Source organism: Egretta garzetta, unplaced genomic scaffold, assembly GCF_000687185.1.
Source record: "Egretta garzetta isolate BGI_Z169 unplaced genomic scaffold, ASM68718v1 scaffold620, whole genome shotgun sequence".
NCBI lineage: Eukaryota > Metazoa > Chordata > Aves > Pelecaniformes > Ardeidae > Egretta > Egretta garzetta.
The window spans coordinates 478,665-505,165 of record NW_009258309.1 but is presented as its reverse complement, the minus strand read 5'-3'; the positions used below and the strand labels follow the sequence as shown (position 1 = coordinate 505,165).

The 26,501-nt window shown below is 37.5% G+C and overlaps 1 protein-coding gene across 4 annotated transcripts in view; it reads left to right on the top strand.

The window, feature by feature from the left end:
* Positions 1 to 26,193, top strand: part of TBCK (TBC1 domain containing kinase) — a 113,261-nt gene extending 87,068 nt beyond the window's left edge. For 3 of the 4 annotated variants that reach the window (XM_035894718.1, XM_035894727.1, XM_035894711.1), the window contains 3 exons: positions 8,378 to 8,553; positions 13,304 to 13,463; positions 25,450 to 26,193. In XM_035894718.1, coding sequence (XP_035750611.1) covers positions 8,378 to 8,553; positions 13,304 to 13,463; positions 25,450 to 25,560 — 447 coding nt within the window. In that variant the 3' untranslated portion in view covers positions 25,561 to 26,193. Of the gene's footprint in view, positions 1 to 8,377; positions 8,554 to 13,303; positions 13,464 to 25,449 lie in introns of those variants that run through there. The other variant, XM_035894731.1, reaches the window with a different exon arrangement.
* Positions 26,194 to 26,501: the final 308 nt, after the last annotated feature.

Below are 26,501 nucleotides of genomic sequence, written 5' to 3'. Positions count from 1 at the left end.
TAATTCCAGAAGGCACTAACTCCTGTGTATGCCATATATTGCTGCTGTGAAAATTATGTCTTAGAGCATGGTGCTGTGTAACAGTGCTATTGAGAAAATGTGATAAAAAGGAACACATTTTAGATTGATGGGCATACATGTTTCTGTTGATGCCAAAATGATGACTTTTGTATATCTCGCCAAAGCTTGGGCCCAGGTTTCTAAAATGAGCAGAATGGTACAGAAATCCAAAGAGATTGATGTGAAAAGCAGATACAGCTTACAGGGTAACTGTCTGGCTAATCATATTTTCAAACTTTTTGACAATTAGTCAAATTCAGCACTCCTCTTCATAGTCACCAGTTAAGGTAGAGCCTTAATAGTATGTTTTGTTCTTTGGCAGGCTTCACAGTGATAAATAACTGAATATGTCCCAAAGCTGTGCTGCCATTGTTAATGCCAGTTCAGAAGACAGGAATCATGGATAAATAGCAACTACGGTTGAATCCTGAAAAAAGATGTTTTGTCTAAATCCAAGGTCTCTGGCACCAAGTGGCAGATGTGATCACATTGTGAGGGAAATTCCTCTTCCAGTTGCAGTTTGCATTGAGATGTGATATTAAATTCCTGTTGGTTTTGTTTTTAAAGAGGATGAGGGAATCTGTCACAGTTTGTATTCTTAAGATTCTGTAATTTTTTTTTCTCAAAGTAATACAATTTCTTGTCAAGGAGAGAGGATCTATAAAGAGGAAAAAAAAAGAGGCACCAGTGGAAAGCAGGGAAGGCTTGCAAGATCATTCTTGCTGCTGCTTTTACTTCAAGTTTTATCTCATATTAAAGCATCTTGTGGGTATTTTCAGGCACAACTGGATTATGGCTCAGCTTTGTATTTTAAAATGGTTCCCTGCAGTGGTGAGAAGCATTAACCTGTTTTATCATTTCAGAGGCAATAACTAATGAGACTTTGCAGCATGTCTGCCTAGCTGCATGCAGGGAATAACTTGTGTTTCTGCTCTGCTGACTCAGCTTATTCACTCAACTATGTTATTCCAGGGGGAGAGAGAGGTTTCCTTAATAATGAGCTACTTTGGCAAGCAGAGCTTATTACCTACAATGGTGTATGAAGATATTTGGAGGGTGTTTATGAATGACAGCTGGCTATAAGTTGCTGTTTGTGCACTCCTTAAGGTGTGAGTTCTGGAACAGGGATCTTTGTGGAGGAGTCAGGGTGGTGGAGGGGGTGGAAGAGTACAGCTTGCAAAATGTACTTGCAAAATTAGAGGGAGCAAACTTAAAGAAACAGGATGCAGAAGGAGATAGGGAGCACTGAGAAGCTAGGCATCAGTGTCTTGACTTGGAAATATGAAAAGCAGAACATGATGGCAAGGGCAGACTGAATCTGAAGTGCAAGAATGAATTTGCTACAGAGGTTCTGTAGAGAACAGTGGCTTTCAAGTGTTGAAAAATTTTAGAAAACAATTCCTAAAATCTGGAAGTTTGGCTGCTCCTCCTTTATATGTAGTCCTGACTGAACATCAGAATATATTAAAGCCTTTTTATATGACACTTTGCTAACAATAACAATCATAAAAAATGGCAGGGGGGAAGAAGGGAGGGTAGGATTAGGGAGTGTGTCAAGACATTTATTTACAATCATTAGAATACTTCCCTGCCTGTATAGGCCTCTTTCTGTCAGTAACTGGATTTGATATTCTTTCTCTGCTGGTACAGGAGTTAAGTACTTTTTGCTTATCAGGCCATCAGAATTCAAGGGAGCAATAGGAGTTGTTTAAAAACAAACAAACAAAAATAAACATGCAAAGGACAATGTTCCTAGGGGATTGAGTACTGCCTTCATCTACTTAATTATGAAGCACATAACCAAAAACATTTGCATGGAAGCTACCAAGTGGTAGCTTGGTAGCACTTGGTTTCAGTCGTAAAATCCTTTTAGATGATGCCGCTAAAATCCAGTGTTCTTACTTGGTCTTGCTTTCAGATACTTCCTCAAAAATGATTCTGCCTGTTGTGAAAACTGCTCTTTTGGCTTTGCCTACAAAACTGTTGTGAAGTGTCCTGTTCTTCTTGCTTATTCTCCCTCTTCTTTTCTACCAGTTGTTTTCATCTGACTGCTATATTTTAATTGGTATAAGATAGTGCTGTTCTATATAAATGTATTTATCCCAAAGCTTATGTGATGGCACCGTGACATTGAGTATTATATGTAGGTGGAATTCACTGTAAAAAAATACATTAGCTTTCTTCCATTACAGTTGTTTAAAGTAAAAACAAGCACAAACAGCAATGTCTTTGCTACAAACTAGTGTGACCCTTGATTCTGAGTTGCATCTGTTTGTGGTTGCTGTGTGAATCTGCTTTTGTCTCTTTCTCTGATCAATTCTTCAGAAATCTTTTAAAACCTCTTCTAAGCTGGTTTAAAAATGTTTTTGTCCTCTTATTCCTACATATACATGCATATATTGATTTCAGAAACAAAACATTATGTTCCAAAAATACGGGGTGACATCTTCCATGAAGCATGTTTCTTTATGAAGGACTTTGATACTTGAAATAGATTATTTTACTTGAACCCCAGATTTTAAGTATATTGACTTTCAGGCTCAATTTCCTTCGGTATTAAATTTGCTGCAGTAAGTTTTGCCAACTTCAGAGACAAAAGGGGGAAACCCTGCTTCTACTCAGATAAAGCTATGCTTTCCATGGATAAAAGTCACTTTATAGCTCCTGTTCAGCAGAAATAAAGATACTTGCTTATTTTCTCAAAAAAAAAATTATATCTTCACTTAATAGCGAGGATGAAATGCCTGTAAGAGATTACAGGGTAATGGAAAAATAGATAGAGCCATGATTGTGCCAGCCTCATGTGCTGGAGTGCTTTAATCTTTCTGAAGCTTGACTTCTAATTTGAGAATGCTTAAGCAGCTTTAATTCCTAATATTAAAAAAAAAATTAAATTCTTAATGCCTATTTCTTCTTATTAAGAGCAGTAAATGCATATGGCTTAGCAATTCCCAGGCCTATTTCAAAATTAATGGGGTGAGAAGAATAAGTACTTTGAAAGTAAAGAAATTAGGGTGTTGTCAGAGAAACTTCTGGGAGGCAAGCAGACCTTGGACTTCAACTTAAGTACTCTTTTTCCTATTACCAGCTTGCTGATTAAGCGGTCTTCCCTGACGAACAGCTTCTTATAGCTAACTAGTCTAAAGCAGGACTCATGCTTGAAGTTAGGATGTGTTAAAATAGATCTCTCTTCTTTGCAGGGAAACAGGTGAAGCAACTTAAGTAGTAAGCTCAGTATCTTAGCACGTGTAGACTTGTGTGTGTGTGTGAAAATGTGTGTGTATCTTTCTGATAATTCTTACCTTTTCTAAGTAATGACAGGCAGTTTATCTCTGTATATGAACACAGTTCTTAATTTCAGTGCTGTAGTCAGTATACAATTTCTTACACTACCTCTAAAACCATGAGTATATTGACTAAACTATTGGAGAGTTACACAAGTGTGTAACTGGACTTTTAAGTACCTTCTGGCACTGTGCTTAAAGTAGATCTTTTGTCTTTTTTAAGAAAGATTAAGGGTTTGGGGTTTTGGTTTTTTTTTTTTTTTTTAGAAATTATCTACCAAGTCTGCCTTGGAAAAGAGTAAATAGATTACAGCAGAAAGATAATTGAAGGGAAGAAACAAGTGTCTTACATATGTGATATGCCATCTGGACTTAAGCTTTTCCCAGTGGTTATCCTGGCTATTCTTTTTAACTGTCCTGTTTGTACCCCCCAGAGAGTAGTAAGTATTACTAACATTGGCTTGTGGGATAATCCTTACGCTCCCTTCATTGTTTAAAACACACAAAAAATTGCAGCTGACAAGTTCAACAGGATATTGCAAGCAGCTGTCCTGAGATGTGATAACTTGCAACTTAATTTAGCTGGAATCAAAATCTCAGTTGGATGCTACTGCCTGTTCACAAGTTGTTGGATATTTGTAAATAATTACTAAGAGATTGTCAGTGCCATAAACTTTTTCTGAGACAAGCTAACCTTACTCAAAGGATTTGGTTTAAAGTGGGCCCTCTCCCTTCATTCACCTGCTGTTCCTTCTGGTTCTTCACAGCTGGAAGCCAATGTCTACAATGACATATAAAGCCTAAACAGGGAATTGAAGCCAGCAGTCAGGATGAATGTTAAGCCTCCTGTCTAAAATGTCAGACTGCATCTCGTCCATCTCCTCTTAGTTGGCCGGGCTGAAGCAAAGAGAGTATTCATGGAGGTGGCAGACAATAGCTGGAACGCTGTTGTGGGAGAGAGTAGGAAAGGTTTTTACAGGTTCAGAAGAATCTGCAAGATTTGGGTATTCAAGAGCCATGACAGCCTCGAGAGCTGTCTGAACTCAAGTCCAGTGCCAAACTACAAGTATCCATAGCAGGGTGGTGGTATGAAGAGGAGGTGTGAGGAGGACTGGGTAGAAGGATTGACAGCTTGTTGTTAGCTGTGTTTAGTTTGTGCTGACTGACGGCTCAGTAGAAAATTCCTGTGAGAAAATGTCTGACATTAAATATAGTTGTTACCAGATACAGCAGAGAAAGTCAAATTTTCAAATGTGATTAGGAAAGATGATCTTATAAGTACATGCACATATTTCACTTTACAATTTGAAGGAAATAAATTCATCTGATAAAACAGTTGTTAAAAGAAAGAATTGATTCAGCAGTTCTATTTCCCACAAGTCTGTTGAGGAGCTTTAGGCTGCAGCTTTGTTCAAAGCCTATATAGAGATATTGTATCACTAAATATACCATTTAGGCAGATCTGGACATACTAGGTCAAAGCAAAGCAAAGCTGGTTGTAAAATTCATAGCTGAACGTGTTTCTCCTTGTTTTCAACCCAGTTAACCAGGACAGGCATTTTTTTCCTTTATTAAAACCTATTCACAGGACAGAGCGTGTCTATCTGTAGAGTAGTTCTTGTGGCTTTATACTTTTAGATCGGTGTTTATCAGTATAGGTGAATTTTGACTGGTTTGTTTTCTGCTGTAGACTTCATGCTTTCACCTTAAACTTTTTTCTTTCCTGAGGCATTCATCCCATTTGCTGAATTAGACAAGAATTGTATAAATAAAAGTAGGAAGTGGTTGTGTAATTAGAATCCATCCTAAGTTTCTCCAGAAGACTTAATTCAGGTCACCTCAGCCAGCTTCACAGGCATAGTCCACATTTATGATGCCTGACTTCACTCCTTGGGTGTTCACTGTTACCTGTAATCATCTGACCCTGCTTCAAGGATTGAACTCTTCTTGCAGCGGACTTGTCTCCCTTCCCTCCTCAGTGTTGCTCCACAAACATTCTCTTGAGGGAGAAGCTGTCACATGAGAAGGGTGTAGTGACACCTGCCAGTTTTAGTCATCAGGCAAATTAAGCTGTTTCAGCCAAATGTAACCACTACTCTTTCTACGTTACTACCTGATTTCTTGGATATTGCAGACTTGTGTCTGTTGTGAATCCCCTAGACATGGACTGCTGAATTAATTTGGCAGGTCTGAAGTTTGTCAGAAGAGTTTGACTTTGTTCTTCCTCCTCTTGATGCAGTTCATTTCCTCGGACTCCTCTGGGGGAAATCCAGCTACGTGACTGCGAGGTGGCTTCAGACAGCACCTGGGAGTTGGCAGTGTCCTCTGTCACACTGTTATTTTTATGGAAACAGTATTGAGTATTGGCCATTCTGTTGAAACAAATAATACAGAATTATTATATGTTATCCAGAAAATAATTTTCTTATTATAAAGCATCGTGACCTCTCTTATTCTGAATTTGGGAGGAAATCATGTGCTGAGACTAGCCATTTCTAAGTTCTTTTGTTTTGAACAGTATCATATACAATGGAAAAGGCAGTCTGGTGGGCTAACAGATTCCCTGAAGTACACTTACTGATTTTGTTTGTAATTTTGAGTACTTCTTGATAAACTGCTTTACAGTGAAGGTATTTCTAACTGCAGAAGGACTGTCTAATAAGTCCTTTTTTCTGGGATATAACTCAGGAAAATGTGTGTATGCCTCTGTTCTCTCTAGCGTGTTTTCTAAACTTCGAATAGTCCTCAGATTAAATGAGAAAGTAGAATGTTTAGAAACCAAAACAAAAGCTAGAGCTAACAACAGTCAGTTGGGCTAATACAAACTAGTAATGCCTCCATTTCATTCAGTGTGTTATTCTTTCTTGAATTTTTTTCATGGGCTATAAGCACATAGTGTCTTGAATTGGTGTGATCACTGTAATCTAAAACAAGATGACAGAAATGGAGTATTTTTTCAAAGCAGAGAATTTGCTACAATGATACTCTTAGAAAGACCTATATTTTGAATGCACTGAATAGACTCATTCTCAAAAGTAATGTTCTATTATTTTTCCACTTTCTGTAGTGCATCTCTGTATGTCTGTGCTCATGCTCTGCAGAGTGAGTGCACAAGCAAATCTTTATGATGAAATGGTTGGCTATTTCATTATTATAGGTCTTCTTCCTCAAGAAGTCTTCTTCAAGTCTGAAGATCTTTCAGCTGATGCTCCCTGTAATGAATCCTAGTTAGTCTGTTCCTGTCTCCTGACAAGCCAGAATAACTCACTAGAAACAGCTGTGGACTTAGTTATAAACAACTTTTGCCTCTATTTGACCTCATGCTCAATGGAAACACAATGGTTGCACAAGACAGAGCAATTCTGCTTAAGATGACTAAGCTCCACAAGTGTGTCTTTGAGGTACATAACTCTTGGAGTAAGTTGAGTTCCATAATGGTGGTTGGGGTTTTTTTGCATGTGTAACCAACCTGTTCACTCTCTATCTGCTGCATTAAAGCATGAGGAAAACAAGCTGTTTTAAAATTTACTTGTGATTTTTCAGATTGAGGCAATGGTGCCAACAGAAGAAAAAGTTCTTGCTGCAGAAGACTGTAAATAAGCGTGATTCATTAACTCCCTAACACCATGGTGCATTCAATGTATTTTTAATTATATAGTGTATGAAAGTTTTAAAAAATAAGCACTTCCAACATTTCGTTGAAGTGATATGACGACCTTTTAGTGCAGATCATAGTTCTGGAAGTTCCACCAGGGTCGCTGAGAGATTATAGAAAAAAAAGTCTCATGTATGCATATGTAATACTAGGAAAAGTGACTGTAGTAATCCTTTAACTTTTAGATCTCCAAATAGATTTTGCAAACCCAGTGTTCCCAAGGACAAAAGCCTAGGGCATGCTGCAGATCGTTTTGCCTATTACTTGTAAAGAATCTGAGTTTGATCCTTGTGAACAACCTGGAGGTTTCCCTCATTCTTTATTTTGACTGAGTCAAGCTAATTCTTTTGGGTGAAAGTATAGTTGTGATGGCACTTAAAAGTTTCAGCAGTGTAAAACAATCTCTGAAGGAAGGTGAAGACATGGCTTCAAACACTTCACAACTGTCTTACAGTGACCATACTTTATTTTTTCTGCTGCAGTTCACGGATTTGTATGTGTTAGTAATTAATGAAAATACAGGATTTCTGCATTCTCTGCTATTCACAAAAATAAGGAGGGTTAAAATTTTTTTTGCTTAATTTACATATGCATGAGCTTTTAAGAATGTAAACTGAAGAAATGCTAGAACTTAAGAATATTCCTGAGATAATTCACAATGAAGGGTCTCTTATGAAAAACAATTTAAGTATTATCAAACTAGTTGCTTGAGTTCTACCCAGGTGTGTGGTGGTGTGTGTTGTGTTGTCATCTGTCCTGTCCTGCAATTTCCCTGTCCAATTCCTCCATCCCCCAAAACTAAGGAACAAATTTTCTGGGTTATAATACAAGACTCTTTCTTACATTTCTGGTGTCTTGATTTGTGCCTAGTCTTTGGGCTGGGATAATATCTGGTGTTTAGATTGCTCTTTATCCTACAGAGGCATCCCTGCAGTTTCTGTGCCAAGTCTCCAACTGGTACTCTTCTTTCCTGCTCCAAGCATGAGGCCTTTCACTTTTTTTCTTTCAGAGAGTGCTTTCTAGCCAATTTATTTAATTTCTCATGCTGAGAAACATTCTGTGAGTTTTGTGACCCCCTCAGCCACAGTGAATAATTCATTAACAAATCACAAACTAATATAGATTAGATTGTCAAACAATTTTATTTTTATCAACTTCAACAGAAAATAGGGCTATAATTGGCAGATAGGCATTTGGCACTGCTCTGGAGCTTTTCTGTATGAATAGTTTAACTTGGACTGGTTCAGAGTTATAAGGAAAAGATCTGTTTCTGTCTAACTGGGTTGTTACACTCTGAGGCTGTCAAGTAAGAAGAAGTTTCAAAGAACACAGTGTCTCTAATTTTATCACCTCTAATATTAATTTTCTTCTTTTAAAGTCTAGGGATTCCATCAAGTTGGATGACCTGAAGGCAGAGGTGTCACCACGAATTTCAGCAGAAGATCTGATTGATTTGTGTGAGTTGACAGGACCTAGTCATTCCAAAACACCTGTAAAGAAAACAAAGTCTAGCAAGCCAAAGCTGCTGGTGGTGGACATTCGTAACAGTGAAGAGTATCCTTCAAATCTGAGTGCCAGCCTTGCCAAATAGTGCTTGTATCAATTACTTCCTCATTGTCTGCAGGCAGTGATGTTAGAATGGTAATTAATGGAAAGGGGTGTGGTAGAAGTAGTAGCAGGACCAAAGGCAGATTTTTTTTGTCATGGAGAGACCTGGTTTGCAGAGAAAGAGGACAAATGTATTTTTACCTTCCCATTTTAACCTCTGGGTCTAGTGAAACCACATCGTACCAGTAGCACAAGTGCTTTAATGCTACTTTTTTTTATGACAGGTGTTGTCAGCAGACCTTCCCCATTTAATATGACCAATATTTTGGAAGGGTGTGAGATTTTCCAGTTAGGTGGAAGGGGAGATAGAGAAGAGTTGATAGCTCAGGTGCTTTGCCAGTCCCTCAGTGGAAAATCAAATCCTATTGAGTACCTTCTTGCTACTGTCAGGTAATGCAGCCCTGTAGCTGCCCTAACTTATGTCCTCTAGGTAGCTTATAATCAGAAAAGTCTTAAAGGTATCTTGAAGCTGTGTTTTTCTGAGGGTTGCTACCCTATGTACGCTTTACCCATTTGTTCTTTTTCAAATACATAGTTACTTGCATGTGGAGTAATTTTTTTTTATTGCTTTTCTGCAGTAGTGTTATTACGGGGCTGGGTTTGTTTGGGTTTTGGAAGGGGGGGGTCCTTCTTACATATGTGCTTTTGCCAGGAACACGCATCTTCATCAACATCCATCTAAAAGTGGGAATAATGACAAGATTTTATTAGAGGTAACTCTTAATGTTGCATGCTATATTTGGGAATATACTTGTCATTGGTTTGTATCATTTTTTTTAAGTATTGCTCCTTTCATAAGAGCAAAGGTGATGTATATAGTTGTTTTTAGAGTAGACGTACTCTTAGCTTGCTGTGTCACAAAGTATAAATCTTAGTGGGCAAACAATACCCAATAGAAAAATAACAAAATAATCATGAGTTTTAGTCCACCTTTTACTTTGAGAAAGGAGGATCATTCTTTTTACGTATGTCTGGCTTGTTCTTAAAGATCTCCAATGATTGAGATCCTACAGGCTCCCAACATTTTCACATTAGGAAAGATCTCCAGCATCCAACAAATGCTACTAACATACTGCATGCGTATTAGAAAAGTGTAAATTCTAGACAGTGAAGTGAATGGTGGATCAATGCCAACATTTGGGCTAGAATACATAGTAAAAATTTAAATAAAATTTAAATAAATATGTTTCAATGTCCTTTTTTATCTAGTATGTTTAAATACCACTGTAAAGGTAATGTATATGCAGAAAAACACTGCCACTAATATTTTTCTCTGTTAAATATTTAGCAATATTTATGAAGAAGTATGGTGAAGCAGAAAAATAAATATTACTTTTACTATGTTGAGGTAAATTTATTTTTTACATAGTAAACAGAATAGTATAATTGGACTGTTCTAAATTAACGCTGTTATTTTCAAGGAATTATCATTTTATTGTATGCCAAACTTGAAACTGTAATGTGATCTGCTGTGTAGATAAAACAGAATGGTCAAAGGAACACAAAAAAAGTAATTTTTCTTTTGCTTGCGTGTATTAATTTCATGCATCAGTTAAGGATTCAAATTAAGTAGAGATTCATGCGTCTGAGTCATTTGACTCTTTATTTTCTGGACTCCAACAGCTTCTTTACTCCTGGATCGAGATTGTTGAAAATGTGGTCCTCTTTATCCAGAAAACACTAAAAATATAGGCTATTTTCTGAGAGATAATTTCTTCATCAAGAGATAATACTTTTTAGGCTCCACTTTAAAAGAGAAGTCCCTAGAATTAAAAACTATAAAAGGTTATTGTTACTGCATAGAAAGCTTTGATACTGTTGAATTAAATAATGTTTCTGTTTCTACATGCATCATTCTGTTATTAATTATTTAAGCTACTTCCTAGAAATCATCAAGGAGAATGCAGAAGGAGAGCAAGTAATATAAAGCGCCTAGACTACAGTCATTGCACTGAAAGGCTATTACCTGTGTACAGTAATGGATTTATTTATATTATAATCAGGATCAAAGGCAAGGTGTTTGATTAGATGTTTCTATAGCTTTCCTAATAGCTTGATAATAGGTTCTACTCTACTGTCGTACTGATCCTATCCTACTCCAGCAGACTGGATTCAAAACTTCAATTATTTTAAAATCATTTGACTGCTATGAAGTAAGTGGTTTTATGAGGCTGTCTTTCACATTACAAAATTTTAATTGACTTTCCATTTATATTTCTTGAATGAGGAGGCATGCTGGAGAGAGAAAAGCTCCATAGCTTGATCAGTGCACTGTAATCACCGCTGCTGCTGTTTCAGTCTGGTTGGAGGTTATGATAGACTAAAATGTCCTGTCCTTTAAATAATGGGTGGACTTAAATCTTCCTGGTATTAGGAGCTAGGGAATGCCATTATTAAAAAGGCAGCCTGGTAGGTAGTAAAATTACCTCTTGAGTGGGTTGGTTTGTATGTCAGTTGTAGAAGAAAACATATGGTGCGTATAGAAAGCTATTAAACTGTCAGCAGTTCTGAATACACGTGGGAAGCCACAGGAATACTGTGCTTGCTGTCCTGTTCATTCTCACAGTAAGGAAACAGTCTTTGTGTTTGTCACAAAATTTCAGCAAACTGTACAGTAGGATCAGGCAGTCTGTATTTTGCTGTGGCATGTGTTTTAAAATGTGACAGAACACTGTGACGTGTTTCAAAAACGTGATCATTTCTTATGTTTTGTTGCTAGTCTTCCTCCTCATCTATGCCTGCCCATGCTAAACTTCACTCTCGCTTTGCTTTCAATGTGATTTGAAAAAGGCATGAAAGGACTTTCAACGAGTATCAAACGTGCTTCATATTTCATACCAGGACGTACTTGAAAGTGAAGGCATTGTTTTGTAACGAAGCTCGTGTTGCGAGGCCAAGAGCTACTAACGCTTTTTCCCAATAGACAGCTTTGTAACAGAAGACTTTCTAACGAAAAGGTAATATGCTCAAAGCAGTGTGTCTGGCCAGCGATTTATCTAGGGCTCATTTCATTAAGCGTCTTAATAGAAATACTGGCAGGCTTCCATTCCTGCTATGAAAGTTATAGCTGCGTACCCATGGTCTCTCAGTCTGTAGCACAAAATCTTGGCCTCTTGTTAATTGTCTTAGTACTGGAATGCATAAGAGGGTCACTTAACATTAGGGAGAAAGTGAATGACAGAGAATACAGTTTGGATCAATCTAGTTTGGTACTAAAGTTGACATCCAATGTATTTCTTTTTTAAAAGAGTTTCTCTGATCAGTTAAGCATACTCAGTGGCATAAGTGTGGGCAACTAAATCTGTCCAAAGGCATTTTCTGTCGAAATGACGATAATTTCAGAACTTTTACCCCAGGTTAGTAGCAATGAGCGATGTGGTTATAAATGGGGCTGAGGAAATGGGGTTGGCACAAATTAGTGAAGGAGGAGTGTCATAATTTTCCCCTTCAAAATAGAAACAAAATGACAATATTAAGGAATGGTACGTGATCATCTTTTGTTCTTTCAAATGTTTTTATATAGCCATGTTTTTCCCACACTGTAACAACAATGATCATAAAGCTGAAACTGTTACATAAATCATGAGAAATGAATGCTAATATTAATCTAAGTCAGTTAAATCTTACCTCCATTTAAGACATCTCCTTTATTAAAAAGGGATTTAATTATAAATTAAATTCTGGGATTTAAAGGGTTATGGATTAAAGGCATTCTGGGATTTAATTATAAAGTAAACTAGCTTTCTACAAGTACAGTAATAAAGAGTGACTAATCTGGATATTTGACATTGTGTGTATTTTTACAGAACTTTGCTGTTTCCCATCTCTTCAAAGCTGTTCTTATTTACAGTTGGGGAAGGGGAGTGTTCCAGCCATGTCTGTACACTCTATGAAAGTAATTCACAGGTTTGTCAAGGTCATGGCACACTTTCAAATCCATAAAAAGCGAGGTAGTAGTGGTCCAACTTATTTTTTATTGAAGAGACTTTCAAATTCAATATTTGTTCATAAAATCTCATTGAATGATCATCCTTTGAAAGTGAAGCACAAATAACTATATCTCATACTTGCTGGCGCTCATATGTTGTTTGCTTTTCAATACCCAATACACACTTGCTGTTAGTGGGACTGCAGATAATATACATAATGCTCATCTGGGAATCTGAGTGCATGTACAATAGAATTTCAGTTTGGATCAAAATCGTAGGGGGCTTGTGGGGGTTGGCAGGAGGTTTAAGGAAATTTTCCAATAATTACTATTTAGTTTTGGTTCTCATTGCAAGTACTTCATTCCTTTTGCATAAAACTCCTCTGGAAGAGGTGCTCCGGCTACTTACTGGTATTTGGCTCCTGTTATCAGACTAGAGCTGATTTGAAGTACAGTCCACGAAAACACATATACTGGTGTTATTGGTTCTTTAGCACCAAGTGTTTTGTTTAGCAGATCAGTTTCTGTGGTGCTGTGCTATGTCCTTTATGAAACAAACAACTCTTCATTCTGTACTTTCTGTGTAGTGTCAAAAGTTGTTTTTTCCGTATGAGTAAATAGTAAATGAGGTTTGTCAAAAATATACTAACACAAAAGACCAGCACTGTTGTATTACGACAGCCAGGATGATGAGCAGGTTCATCCTACAGCTGTCCATCTACCACAGATTTCTCTGCTTCTCAGATGCCCTTAACTGATCTTCCTAAGCTTTAACCGTGGCCACATTTCCGGCAGCATCAATGTCCCGTTTGCATCAGCTTTTACTGCAGAAGGGGATCTCGTCCAGTGCCCAGCAACTGCCATGCTCCAGAGCTTTAAAGGAAGAGTTGTGGTGATTGTAGGAAATGCAGTGAAGAACACAGCTTCTGTAAGTATATTTCTATAAAATACGTGTTTATACTTAAAAATATATCAATGGTATGAATACAGACAGTAGTAAATAAACGCTAGAGTCTGGATAATTCAGATTAGTAACTTTGGGTATGATGACAGGATTTGGGGTGGTTTTTTGTTGTTGTTCATGTCTGCTTCTAGACAAAGACATACTTCTCTTCAAGTGATCAACATCTGAGAAAGTTGACACTGGAAATGAAATTATTTAACGTTGCCTTTTTCAGCTTTAAAATCTTCATTTTTGGCATGTTATGGAAGTGACATCACCACTCCTACTGTCCATCAGTAAGATCTAGTTTTCAAAACTGACTTGCATTTACTTTCTGTAGTGTTAGGAAGCACATACAAGGTAAGCAGGGTGGGCACAGGTATGTTATGAAGCCAAAAGGAAATAAGATATAATTCATATTCCTACTAATAAAAAACAATGTATTGGTTAGATTTTTAGAATCACTTAACTCATGCAGTTGGGCTCAGTGAAGGGGAGAATGGTTCCGACTGGTAACTTCCATATGATACTTTTATTGTCAGTGCCTTTAACTAGACAGGGAGAATATTCAGACTTGCCTTTTTTTTTTTATAACTAAATATTTGATGGTGCTTGTGAACCCGCAGAATAACAAGTAGAAGTATTTCTTTTGCCATTCCCCTCTCAGGTGAAGGAAAGTTCCTCTCTCTCTCCCCACCCCCTCCCCCGTTTTTGGGGGAAGACATACGCTTAAGTATGGTATAGCTTTAGTTCACCAGAGTTTCTTAAGCCTATTTACTCCAAGGACATGGCCTGTAACCCTGATTTGACAAGGAGAGCTGTGTATCATTAAAAGGTCTTCATGTGATGGACAGCAGAAGCATTGGCACAACACGTGTTGGAGTCTCTTTTACATACAGGAAGTTGAAAGTAGCTGAGAAATCCCTTTCATTAACCTGCATTTCATCATTTAGGAACTTAATTTGTGATATGTATCGTGTCCCTTAAATAGTTACAGAAATGGCGTAAAAGAGACTGCATATCTCAAAAAGTTTCAGTCAGTGAGTATCTAGGTTTCAGCATGAGATCTGGGTAAGCCTGTGATAAATATTTCAACATGAAGACAATCAACTTGAATAATCACAATAGCTCACTAAATGTTGAATGCATAAATTCCCCCCCCTCAAAGGAACAAATGCAAAATGCATAAAATGCTAAAAGCCAAATGGAGATGACTTAAATGATGCTTTACACGTTTATGGTGGGTTATGTAGCTGCTTTCAACAATTACATTTTAAATCACTGAATCATTTATCTCAGCAAGAGCCTAACGATTCACTAACCTCCTGAGGAACAGGAACAGGAAAGAGAAGGTGCTTTGGTATTCACTAATGAGTGTCTTTATGGGCTATATCCCACATACTACCAAGTCATTTTCTGGGAGTTGTTTTCCAGGACCAGTCAGAAATGTTTTATCTGAAACAAAGGAACACTCTTAAGTATTCTATCTAAAACAGAACAAAGAAACAACCTGAAACAAGTGTCTGAAGGAAAGAAAGGACAGAGACTTTGCAGTTTGGGACGTAGGTTACACCATAGCTAAGAAGATACAATTTTCTCCTGTAATGTAGTGACACTTCTTATGCAAACTTAATTTTTTTTTAAAATGTTTCATTAAATGAAAAGTGAATGTTTCATTTGTAGTGCAGCTAAAGAAAACTTGCATTGTGCTTAATAAGTGCAAGTACTTTAAGTCACATGAGAGGGTGCTGCCTTGTCATCTAAACCAGACTTTCTGCAATTGAGACCATGTTGACCTGGTTTACCTGGAATTGTCAATATTACAGCTTTCCATAAAAGAGAAATGCTGCTTTACCTCTTGATTTGCTTTTAGAGTTCTTGAAAGTCTAACTAAGGAGTGTGGAGTTTTAAATAGCAACAAAATACTGGATTGACCAGTTTGACCACAGATTAATTAAATACTGGAGCCTAAATACTCGTAGGGATTCACTACCTCTATCACACCCTTGGAGTGCAGGTAAAACCAGCCTCAATTTTACTGTGTTGATAAAACATAGAGCTCCTTTCATTTGTGGATCGTTTTTTAAGGCTAATTTCAGTTTTACTCTGCATGGCTGCATAGAACTGTCTGCCATTATTCATTAACTTAACCAATTCAGAACTATGTAGCTTGAGGCTTGACAAGAACAATAGCTATTACTTTTTAAACTTTACTGGGTAATCCAATCATTTGAAAAATTGCAAAAGTGAATGCATGGAAACAAAATCAATTCTGTCCAAAGAAATGTTATAAGATGTTCAGTTTAAAAAGTATTTTTTTTCTAAACAGAGTTATGTGTTTCTAGCTGAAAAGGAATGAGACACAAATTGTCCCTTTCACCATAAAGGAGAATTTTTCAGAAGTGTTCACTGATATTTACTCCAATAAAAATATGGAGATTGGCACTGTTACATGTTTGGTTTAAATTTATGCAGGACAGAGAGGTTGGTAAGTGTGAAAAAACACTGATTATTTATGGGGCTATTTGTAATTAGAAGGTTGAATCTTTCAGTTGCGTTTTGTGTTAGTAGCCTACTTGGCATCATTTAAATAAACTAAAAATTAAAAAAAAAAAAGCAAAGTTGAGTATACTGAAAAAGCTTTTTTTTCCCCTTTTCACACTTCTTTTCTGTTTCTGTGTTTTGTATTTGATTTGGTGCCAGATGATAAAACGTTTAAATTGGAATGAAATGCTGTCTAGGACTCGATAGGCGAGAGGGAGAACTGAAAACGTCACCCCAGCACTGTTCCAGCAGGAGGCAAAGGAAGCCAGCAGCGCCACAGACTGAAGCATAGCTCTGGCTCTAGTTGAACACTTCCTTAGGACAGAGTTAAAACAGGATAATCCTGCTTGTTAAGCCATTTAATTTACTCACCCTAAAAGTTTAATGAATAGATCGGCTGATGTACAAGAGCCTTACTGAATGTGCCATTAGCAGCATAAATGTATTGTAAAGAGGAGATTGCATTGGGCATAGTGTGGTGGTGCTTGGCTCACACTTCTCTGCAGAATATTCCTTCCTTTAGGCTTGGTTCTTACTTCGTGCCAGCCTTTCTTCACCTTGGGGATTCTGGGCACTTGTTAACAGAGCAGATACTTGTCTGGCTCTGAGAACAGCAGGAAACCTCTACATAGAAGGCATTACGCTGGAGTTAATCAAACAGATTCTATTTTGATTTTTAACTTTTAAGTATGTTAAGTGGCAGTATCTCTTAAGTGAATTAAATTCCCCTTTCCCACTGCCATTGATAGGTAAGTACCTTGTAAATTCCAGTATGGGCAAGGGATCATTACAGTTGGGAGTATAATAGTTAAATAGGTAATGAGTGCTCAACTGTAGCTTCTTTTTTTGGTGCGTGGCAAATGGCATGTCTCTGGACTTGTGTCACTTGCAAAGTCTGAGATACAGCAAGTACAAAGGCCATACATAGTTATTCATATGTAGGATGGGGATTGGTTTGGGTCTTTTTTTGGAAGGGTGACATTGCTGCTTCATCTCCCCTCCTTCAGTCAACTTTGAGGTGCTAAGCTATTATCTGTTTCTGTTTGCAACTTTTTGTCTGTATTACCACAATGTTGACTGAAATTAGAATAGGAGAAATACTTTACCTGACACTAAATCATGCTCCAGCAACTCAGTTTTGACAGTGACACGCTTCTACTTGTGTGATGTGGTTGCTTAATATACATGTGTTTTATTGTCAGTTAAATGCTATAACAGAACAAAGTATACAGGACACTTTAATCTGTCTAATAATTAGCAACTCATTTATTTCTTGCTTTGGAAAAAGACAGATAAGCTGTAAGTCAAAGCTTAGTAAACATTTGTCTTTATAGCAGGGAAATAAATTCTAAATTGTAACTTCTGATTGTTACATTGATTATTTTTTGTCTAGATAAGTTATGCTGCTATAAATACATTGTCTAGACAATTTCTACAAGTTACTGAAGCAAATTAGTCTTATTACATCACAGTAGCTAATAGATGAAACATATGAATTATCTCCAAAGCAAAGACAAGCAGTCCCAATTTTCCATGAGATCTTTCTGACCCTTTTCAAGGCAAGAGGGACAGGGTCAAGTTCAAGATTCTTTTTGTATCATGTTCCTGAAAAAAAAAAATTCTATATGAAAGTAATGTTTTTCTCTCAGTACACTATCAAAAATGCATTTCTTCTTATATGAAGATTGAGACACATAGGTTAAAGTGTCCAGTTACCACTGAATTTGTGTGATTTTGTTGTCATCTTCCTCAGGCCTTTTAAAAAGGCCTTGCCAGAGAAGCAAGTCCCTGCATGCTGAAGCTGGTTTCTTGTTATAAACCTGTCTTAAAACCACAAATGGATACCCATGAAACTTCATAGGATGATCTGAAGATTAGGTGTTACATAGAATACTGAAGGGCAGGTGCATTCATGCTTCTAAAGTCAGATACATTTAGTTAGAAGGGCCTAATGAAACTTCTGGAGTGAAAGTAAATAGAAATTGGGCAATAAACTTCTTGAGGTTTTTCCACTATACGTCTTTTAAATTCTACACTTCCTTGTAAATATTCTCTGCAGAAAAGTGATTGAGCAAGTGGAATGAAAACTGAAGGTATTTTCTCTTTGCAGGGATGGAGGGGCTCCTTATGATTGCCAGAACGGCTCTTTTTCATGTTTGTTTTGTTAAGACATCACCTTCCCTTCTGCCTTCAGACTCAGAGCCTACTGGAATCATCAGGTGCCTCTTTGTTGCCTTTAAAGAGGAAGAGATTAGGCTTGTATTTTGACGAGATTGAAAGGCTTAGTTAATCAGCAACAATCCTGCTGGTTGTAACTCTACCCAAGTCATGGTTAAGTCTTCATTATTTTATTCTGTAAAGTGTGTATTATTGTATTTAGTCATTTTTATTATTGTAACATGTATGCATTTTTTCCTGCATCGACAGAAAGCAGCCCCGCTGCTGTTGCCGGTACATTGCTCTTCACACGGCCTGAGAAAGACTCTTGGGCTGCCAGCCAGGAGCTGTGTTATGCTGTTGTAATTCTGCCCCTGTCAGTGGTTTTGGTTAGTTTGCACTGAATGCCTCATGTACAGCAGAGATGACCTAAATATTCACCCTTTCCAGCTAGGTATGAAAGAGGAAAAGGGGAAAATAAGAGATGGAGGCTGAGGAGCAGAATCTGAGTGTTACTTTTCCTCTTCTGTAGTAGGTGTCAAGTAAAGCAGGCTATTTCTAAAACTCAAAATAGGTTCTCTTTTTTTAATCTTGACTGAGATCAACAGCCACAGTTACTGGAAATTTTAGTTGGTTGGTTGATGTAGGCATTGTTTGGCCCATCTGTGTTCCTTACTACAGAGGTTTGGATGTTTCTGAGATGAGGAATTGTGGAGTGTTCAGCTTTACCCATCAAAATATGTCTGACTTCTGAGAGATGCTGGCAAGCAGGATCTCAGCTCTTCTCAGTCATCTGGGAGATCTGTAAGGACAGAAAAGGTGGGAGATGGTGAATCTGAATCCTGCAGCGGTGCTGTCAGGCTCCTGGGTTTCTGTCAGGTATGTCAGGCTCAGCTGTGGTTATACTGGCTTTGTGGGCTGCACCTCTGAAAAAAGCACCCTTGTCCTTGGATGAGCTTGCATGGATTAGGTTGTACCTGTATCACTCAGGGCTGGTGCATTATAACATGGAATTATCACTTTCTGAGGCTGTTTTTCAGCTCTCAGACAGCGTTTTATATTTCCTGGTGTTCCAGTTCAGAGAATCTGAAATGGTGATAACTGAAATAGAGATGGTAATGACTTAATAAATGTGTGTTATAAGTCCAGGAGACTTGTGTAAGGATATTGCCAGCTAGAATGGTATTGGTGAATTTGGCAATGCCAGTGCTTGTCTGGGGCAATGTTGCTTTGCTTTTGGATAAACTGGATCTGAATCAGCTTTTGAAGAGGACGGACTGACTGACTGCTTCAAGAGGGAATGTGACCAAAGACTTCTGTCCCAGAGTTTAAGAAGAAATGGGACAAAAGTAGGAGTTTGAGTAGTGTTAGTAAAAAGTACTGCAAATCACAAAGAAAGGTGTTTTTCACTATCAAGTATTTCTTTGAAGATTTTTCAACATCTAGCACAATCTTTAGACTTGAAGGGAGGTAGAATCTTTCAGCAAGACTCATGCTTTCTTTTTAATATTCAATCCAGCTGTTATGCATCTTTTTTAAAAATACGTATTTCTGTTCACTAACAGCTTTTTTTATTTTCTGTTGAATCAAAAATAGAGTAGGTTTGCTTTCTGCATTTTAATTTTACAATCCGTTCAAATGTATTGGGTGCACTGAATATATTTTGGTCAGTATAAATTAGCTGTGTTACAACAGCTAAATCTGCAATTGAGTTTTCATTTTCAAGTGCTTGCTCTCAACTGGGTATTTTTTTATATATAATTTCTAAGTAGAAAATTAAAAATGCAGGTGTTTAAAATGTATTACTTGCAGAAAAGTGAGTGTTTACTCTTACTTTCATTCTCAGGAAAATTTTTTCTGAAACCAGCTTCTAAAATACCTGCTTGTGTAGGCTTATTTTCAAATCTTTGCATGTAAGTCCTTTAAGCTACTGCTGTATTTTTGTACTGATGGAATGGAAAGTACTCATTTTTGGCCAGGTCTTTGTGTAAAGAATTTTTCCTTGATCTTGTTAGAGCAGTAACTTCTGTGCTTTTTTTTTTTTTCCTTAGTGTGTGTTTGCACAAAGTTGTTTTGTTGATACGGGAGTCTTTAGGTGCCTATCTTTCCCTTGGTGTTAAAGTGCCATTTCATTTATCTGGAACCCTTTAATATAAGAAGTAGCTGAATAAAAATAATCTTGTGTGCTGAGTCGGCCTTGTGGCATATGGGAAGTGTTGTTTAAAAAGCTCTAGACTGATCACCTTGACTATGGTGTGCTTTCAGGGTGGTGAACTCTTGACTGAAATCATACAGCAAAACAGATGGCAGTCCCCGAGAGGTTTGTGTAGCTAGGAAATGAAAAACTAATAATAATCTTACGGCAATGGATTAGTACTACAAAATTTGGTTGATATTTCTCCTGCAGCTTCTAAAGTATCTCTTTTTCCTCTGATTATTTCAGAGTATGATATTAACGTTTATACCCTTGTAACATTTGTCACAGCAGTCTCTTTTGGTATTCTGGTACAGTGTACTCCTTCCCTCCCAAGTTGCCCTTTAATTACAACCTGTCACAAGAATGTCTGTGACAGTGAATTATGTGTACATAGCAACCCTGATGGCTAGCCTGAAGGGTGCTGGGAATGATGCTGCTCAAGCTGTTGTGTTTATTAGACTCTGTTGTAGACAGTCTAAAAATGTGACGTGCTTGGTGTAATACATTCAGCACACTTGAAAGCTGTGATTTTACTGCTTGGAACAGGATAGTAGAAACATTTTGAAAGTGCTCCAATGTGCAGATTATTAAGGTTCTTGAAGGTACTTAAAGGAGCAGTCCTGTTATGCTGTTTGTGTTGAGAGCATCACCAATACCAAATAAAATGTTTAATATTTGCCCAAATTTTGATACCCATTTGCTGTGATTTTTGTCTGTCTTTGAAAGCCTGAATTCTTATATCTGCGTGAAACAGTCTTAGCTGACTGCTTTCAAATGCAAATTACAATTTTCTGGCTCAGTTATACTCACCAGGAAGAGTGTTTTATGTGGAATTGATTGATGCTTTACTTAATAGAGGAACAGTGTTTCCAAAGTCTTCACCAAAGCCATCACATAGTAGTCATTGAACAAGTTGCTCACATATTCATCCTTTCATATATAATATTTGCTGTGAAAGTAGCAAGAGGCAGTTCAATTGAAATGCTAGATGCAGGCAGTAAAAACACAGTAACTGAACTGGCTTGGGAAGTACATTTTGAGGAAAGGCCACCTGAGGCAGAAAGGAAAAAGCTTAAAATCTTGTAGCATCCCTTTAATCCTCTACTTCAGATAAGGATAACTTCATTTCCCCCGAGTAGTGTTGTTGTCTAAATGAAAACAGAAGCATTAGAGAGGACTGTAATGCACTGGTGGCATGGGGAAACAGATATATCTCAGAAGTAATGTCAACACAAGCATTTGATAAAATTGAGAAAGTATAATCACCTTAGAAATAGCGGGTTAATTTCTATTTAAAATCAACCTGTATAATGGAAACTTAACTGTACACTACTTTTATATAGAATCATAGAATCATTTAGATTGGAAAGACCTTTAAGATCATCAAGTCCAACCATTAACCTAACCCAGCCATCCCATCACTAAACCATGTCCCTAAGCACCTCGTCTACCCATCTTTTAAATACCTCCAGGGATGGGGACTCGACCACTTCCCTGGGATGTTTCAATATCTCTTTAAGGTGTAAGTGGTTTACAGGTTACTAAGGATGGTGTAACCCGTTTGCTTATCTCCTCACCTTGTTATCTTCTGTCTTAAGAGCACTTCTGTAAATTAGGTTATTTAGTAGACTACAAATAATGTTGCCTGTTATTAAACTTCTAGTTGACACTTTCTGATAGTGTTTATAAAGGAAATAGAGCCCATATGTGAAGTCCAAGGTGGCAGTTTCTGTTGTAGAAAGTCTGTGGCATTAATTCAGAAGAGCACCTTGGGCATTTATTGATACATGAAATTTTGCTCTTTTGGATCACTGATTTTTTTCAACTTTTTAGCAAACAATTTTTTTATCTTGCTTAATTTTTTGTATTTAAGTTACCGATATTTGAACATAAATGAAGGTCACATTGGGGAGAAAGTCTATGTAGCTATTTCAAATAGATCTTCCTCTCATGCCCCTCCATCAGTGCACATGCCAGAAATAACACTTCCATGTGTTTTGAAAATACTAGCTTCATACAGTATATTTTGGCAGGGAAAGATACCAGGTGGTGTTGGAACATTTCAGAAACATGGTGAACAAGTTCCCATTCTTGTCTGTGACAGACGGACTCCTCTGTCTGGGAGAGGAAGGCACAAACATGTACTGAGGAACAGAACTGTAGAAAGTCAAAGCTTTAATTAGGAAGACTGCAATGCTAGTAAGAGACTAGCTCTAAAACTACTCCTTACTAAAAGTTACTGTTTCTACTTTCAGCGACACAATGTGGGAAGGCCAAAGGTAAAACTAGGAATGTCCTTAATCGGATCAAATCCTATTACCCTATGAGTTAAACCTTGACTCTTCTTTGCAGTGTGGAGACAGCTGTATGTGCAAAGCTCTTGGAGGCTGATACTTGGAGTTTGATGGCAGCTCTCAGCTTATGGCAATGTATATGCCTCTGGGCCCCTGACTTGCAGCTAATTCCCACAGTAGTGAGTTACCAACAGTAGTACGTTCCCTACTCATTGGATTTTCCCTGGCTGGGTGTTCAGATGCAATATTTTGAGCTGTATTTGCAGCCTTTCTCATCTGTGTAGACAACTGCAGACAGTTCTGTGACAACTTACAGTTCATCTTGTCGTGCTCTTGTGCTTTCTGCCTGTCATTTGGCTAACAGCCACAGGTTCTGCAGTGCTTGCTTCGCTGAGGCCCTGCAAGAAGTGAGAGATTCCTTGCCATAAGGATGTAGAGGAATCTCTTGTCATATGCGGTGAAGAAAATTTATTTCCAGTCATGCCTTGGTTAATAAAGCAGTTCTAAAATACAGTGGGACACAGGCCTTAATGTTCAAACCCTAAACACAAACCATTTGTTTGCATATTTTCTTTTCAAATTATGTGGAATGGTAGTTATATTATGTCTAGGCTATCCAAAAACTTGGAGCAGGGTTTACAGTTCATTATCAGAAGTGTAAAATTATCAGTTGACAGAGAGTGGAACCTCTCTGCTGACACATGGAACACTGTACTTGGCAAATAATACCCTGCTTTCTGTCCATCTCAAGGCTTGTTGCCATTTTTCATTTCTTCCAGCTATGAGCAGCGTCAGTGTCCAAGAGAGAGCACTATCCATTAGTCACAGGTGGAGAGCACTGAGGTGACAGATATGTACGTGTGAAGCAGAGATGTCTGGTGGGAGTATTTCACTAGGAATGTATACTATTTTTGTAGCTCATGGTATGCACAGCTGAGCGCTATTTTTGAAAGAAATAATCTTCGTCTCTGTTTTACTACACACCACATCTTTATGGACTGTGATTATAGCAAGAGGGTAGTTGGACTCTCCTGGTGATATCTCTGTGCTTATTACACCACTTCTGCATCTTTTAGAGAGAGCCTCTCAAAAAGCATTTACTTTTCTCATGGAAACTGACATCCACATATGGTCTGACTTTACTGTTAGCTGTTTTGATTGATGGTGGGGATTTTTTCATTTGATCCTTTGAATCCTGTACTGACTGACCCAAACTAATGGGGAAAGAGATGACTGAACTTCCTTTTGGTCTTCCTTAGGCAAGTACCTGAAAGAAACATAACAGCCAAAATGTCCTGGCTGATCCACTGTGACTTCTTACTCTGCCTCAACAAGCCCTCAGTGGTTACAGATTACATACTAGTTGCTCACTCTCTGGTTAAATCCATCCTTAAACACAGAGAAAGGAATGCAGTAGTTACGTTTGACACATAAGTGGACAGAAATAAATTCCTTGCATATATAAAATACCTTCAGTGTGAAACAAAAAGTTCTGGCTATAGAAGGAGTTTAGAACTTTGCTACTATGAACTCTTACCTGTTAAAGAGATTATTTCAGGGCTTGTACTTGGTCGGGTAATCATGTAGTACATCTTGTTCTGCCTTAATATCTGTTATACTATCACAGGTAATTAGAACGAACGTAAATGTAAAAAGAAATCCCATGTACTAAGTTTGGATGGAGAGCCTACTGCTGTTCTTGAGTTGGTAATTTAATTTTGTGCAGTTAGTTATTTGAACATCATGCTTGCACAGAGTTCTGGAATAGTATCACAAATCATTTTAAAGAGTCAAAAATGGAATTACAAATGTTTTACATAGCCCATCTGGAAGCATTCAGTGATTTCACAAATGGTGCTAATTTGTCAACCAAGTATAAAGCAACAATCTCAAAGGCTGGGATGGCAGGGCAGTCTTTCTCACAGCTATTGGAAATAAAGTAGAACTATTACACTTTCTCTCTGATTAATCCATTTTGGTGTCTTGCTTTTTAATGTATTGCAGTCAGTATTTAAAAGGCAAGCTTGACATGTGATACATAAAATATTGTTTGGGTTTGGATTTTGATATTTTGGTACATAATTTTTGTTATTTTGGTCTTTATTATTATTTTTATATACAAAATATTGTTCCTTCACCTGTATAGCACCTTTTCATAAAGTTGCTACACAGAAACTGGCAACTGCTGTTTGGTTTATGGAATGAATTAATTGAGGAGAGAGGCTTTCAAGGGCTGGGGGGGTGGTGTGTGCGCTTGCACTGTTTAACCTGCTTATGGGCAGATTGGTGGGGGGGAGAGAGTACAGCTGCTAGGCCCCAAATTCATATCTGATGTCCATGAAATCAAGTCATGTTGGACAAGTTTGATAGGTAAGCAAATTACTATATCATCAAACTGTGATACTTGGTACACTTGGGAACCTATGGAAAACAGCTGAGAGTTAGGTTAATGCAGAGAAAAATACCTGTTATTTCATGCTTTGAGAGGGGTTCCAGTGATTAAATAATCCTGTTAGAATGAGGTAAAATCCTGCCTAAGCAGAGATCAGTGAAGTTCAGGGTTATCAGAGTGACACTTTCATGACCACCAAATTCATCCCAGCTGTTTTCAACAGACAGGCCTGGATTCCTGTGTTGGACTAGTTGGTGTTTGCACCTTGTTGAAAGAACCTTTAGGGTCCAATAATTTTTTCCTTTTGTTTAACTTGCCTCACTTAACACAGTTATTTCAATTTAAGGATTATAAAATGCAGTATGCTAATGATATATCTGTTTTAAGTTTGCAGCTCATCTAGTGAAAAACAAGTACCCAAGGGTCTGCATCCTAGATGGAGGAATCAACAAGATCAAGCCAACTGGTCTCCTCACTGTTCCTTCTCCACAAATTTGAGTGACTGTAAGCATTCAGGACAATCTGTCTGAATAGGGAAGTCTTACTGTACAACATGGATATCCTGAACCCACAGGGCATTATGGGTGTCTTCATTATACAAGCTATCTTAATGATCAGTGTCTTATCCTTCAGAACTAGAGCACGGGAACGTTACGTTTATTCTTTGATATAGAGCTTCAGTTGGAATGGATGAAAACTGTGAAGCTTCAAGCTTTCCAAGAAACCTCTTTCAGCATTGGTGTAGTGCACAACTGGTTGAGCAAGTCTGGACACAAAAAGAGTAACTCAGCTGATGTTTGGTATCTTATAAATATTTCTGCAGAACAAAATAAACCATCACTTGATGGCTCTAAGCTGCACTTAAATAGATTATTTTTCAAAAGTATTTTACTGTGAATATTGAAAGTAACAAGCTGAAACTGTACCCTGTGTGTATCCTATGAAAAAGTGTGTTGTCTAATATTTTAAAGATTAATTGCGGTGTCTTGTGACCTACTTTCTTTTTGAGAGAGCATTTTTTCATCTGGATTGGAAATAAAGATGTGTCCCAGACTGGAAGTCACTGTAAGAGCTGCTGCTGAGTCAATCCAAACTGTATCATATTCTGCAGAAGTGGAGAAGGCCTACTCCTCAGTGGAGAATTTAACATTCTGGTTTAGTAAACACAGCAAAGGCAATAATTTCTGAAACAATTACATTTACCAGAAAGGTAGGCTTTTGACAATACTATGTCTTATGACTATAGATCAGTTATTCCACAAATAATAGTGATTTTCCATTTTATAAGCTCATGCCTTAACAAGAAACAATGCAGTTTTAATTTTTATATGAAACATTCTAGAGTCATCACTCTTGTATGAATTGGAGGTGCAAAGTTCTCTTTGGTTCTCTACTTTCAGCTAGTTGTATCAAATTTTTTTTAAGTGCTGTTTTTTAAA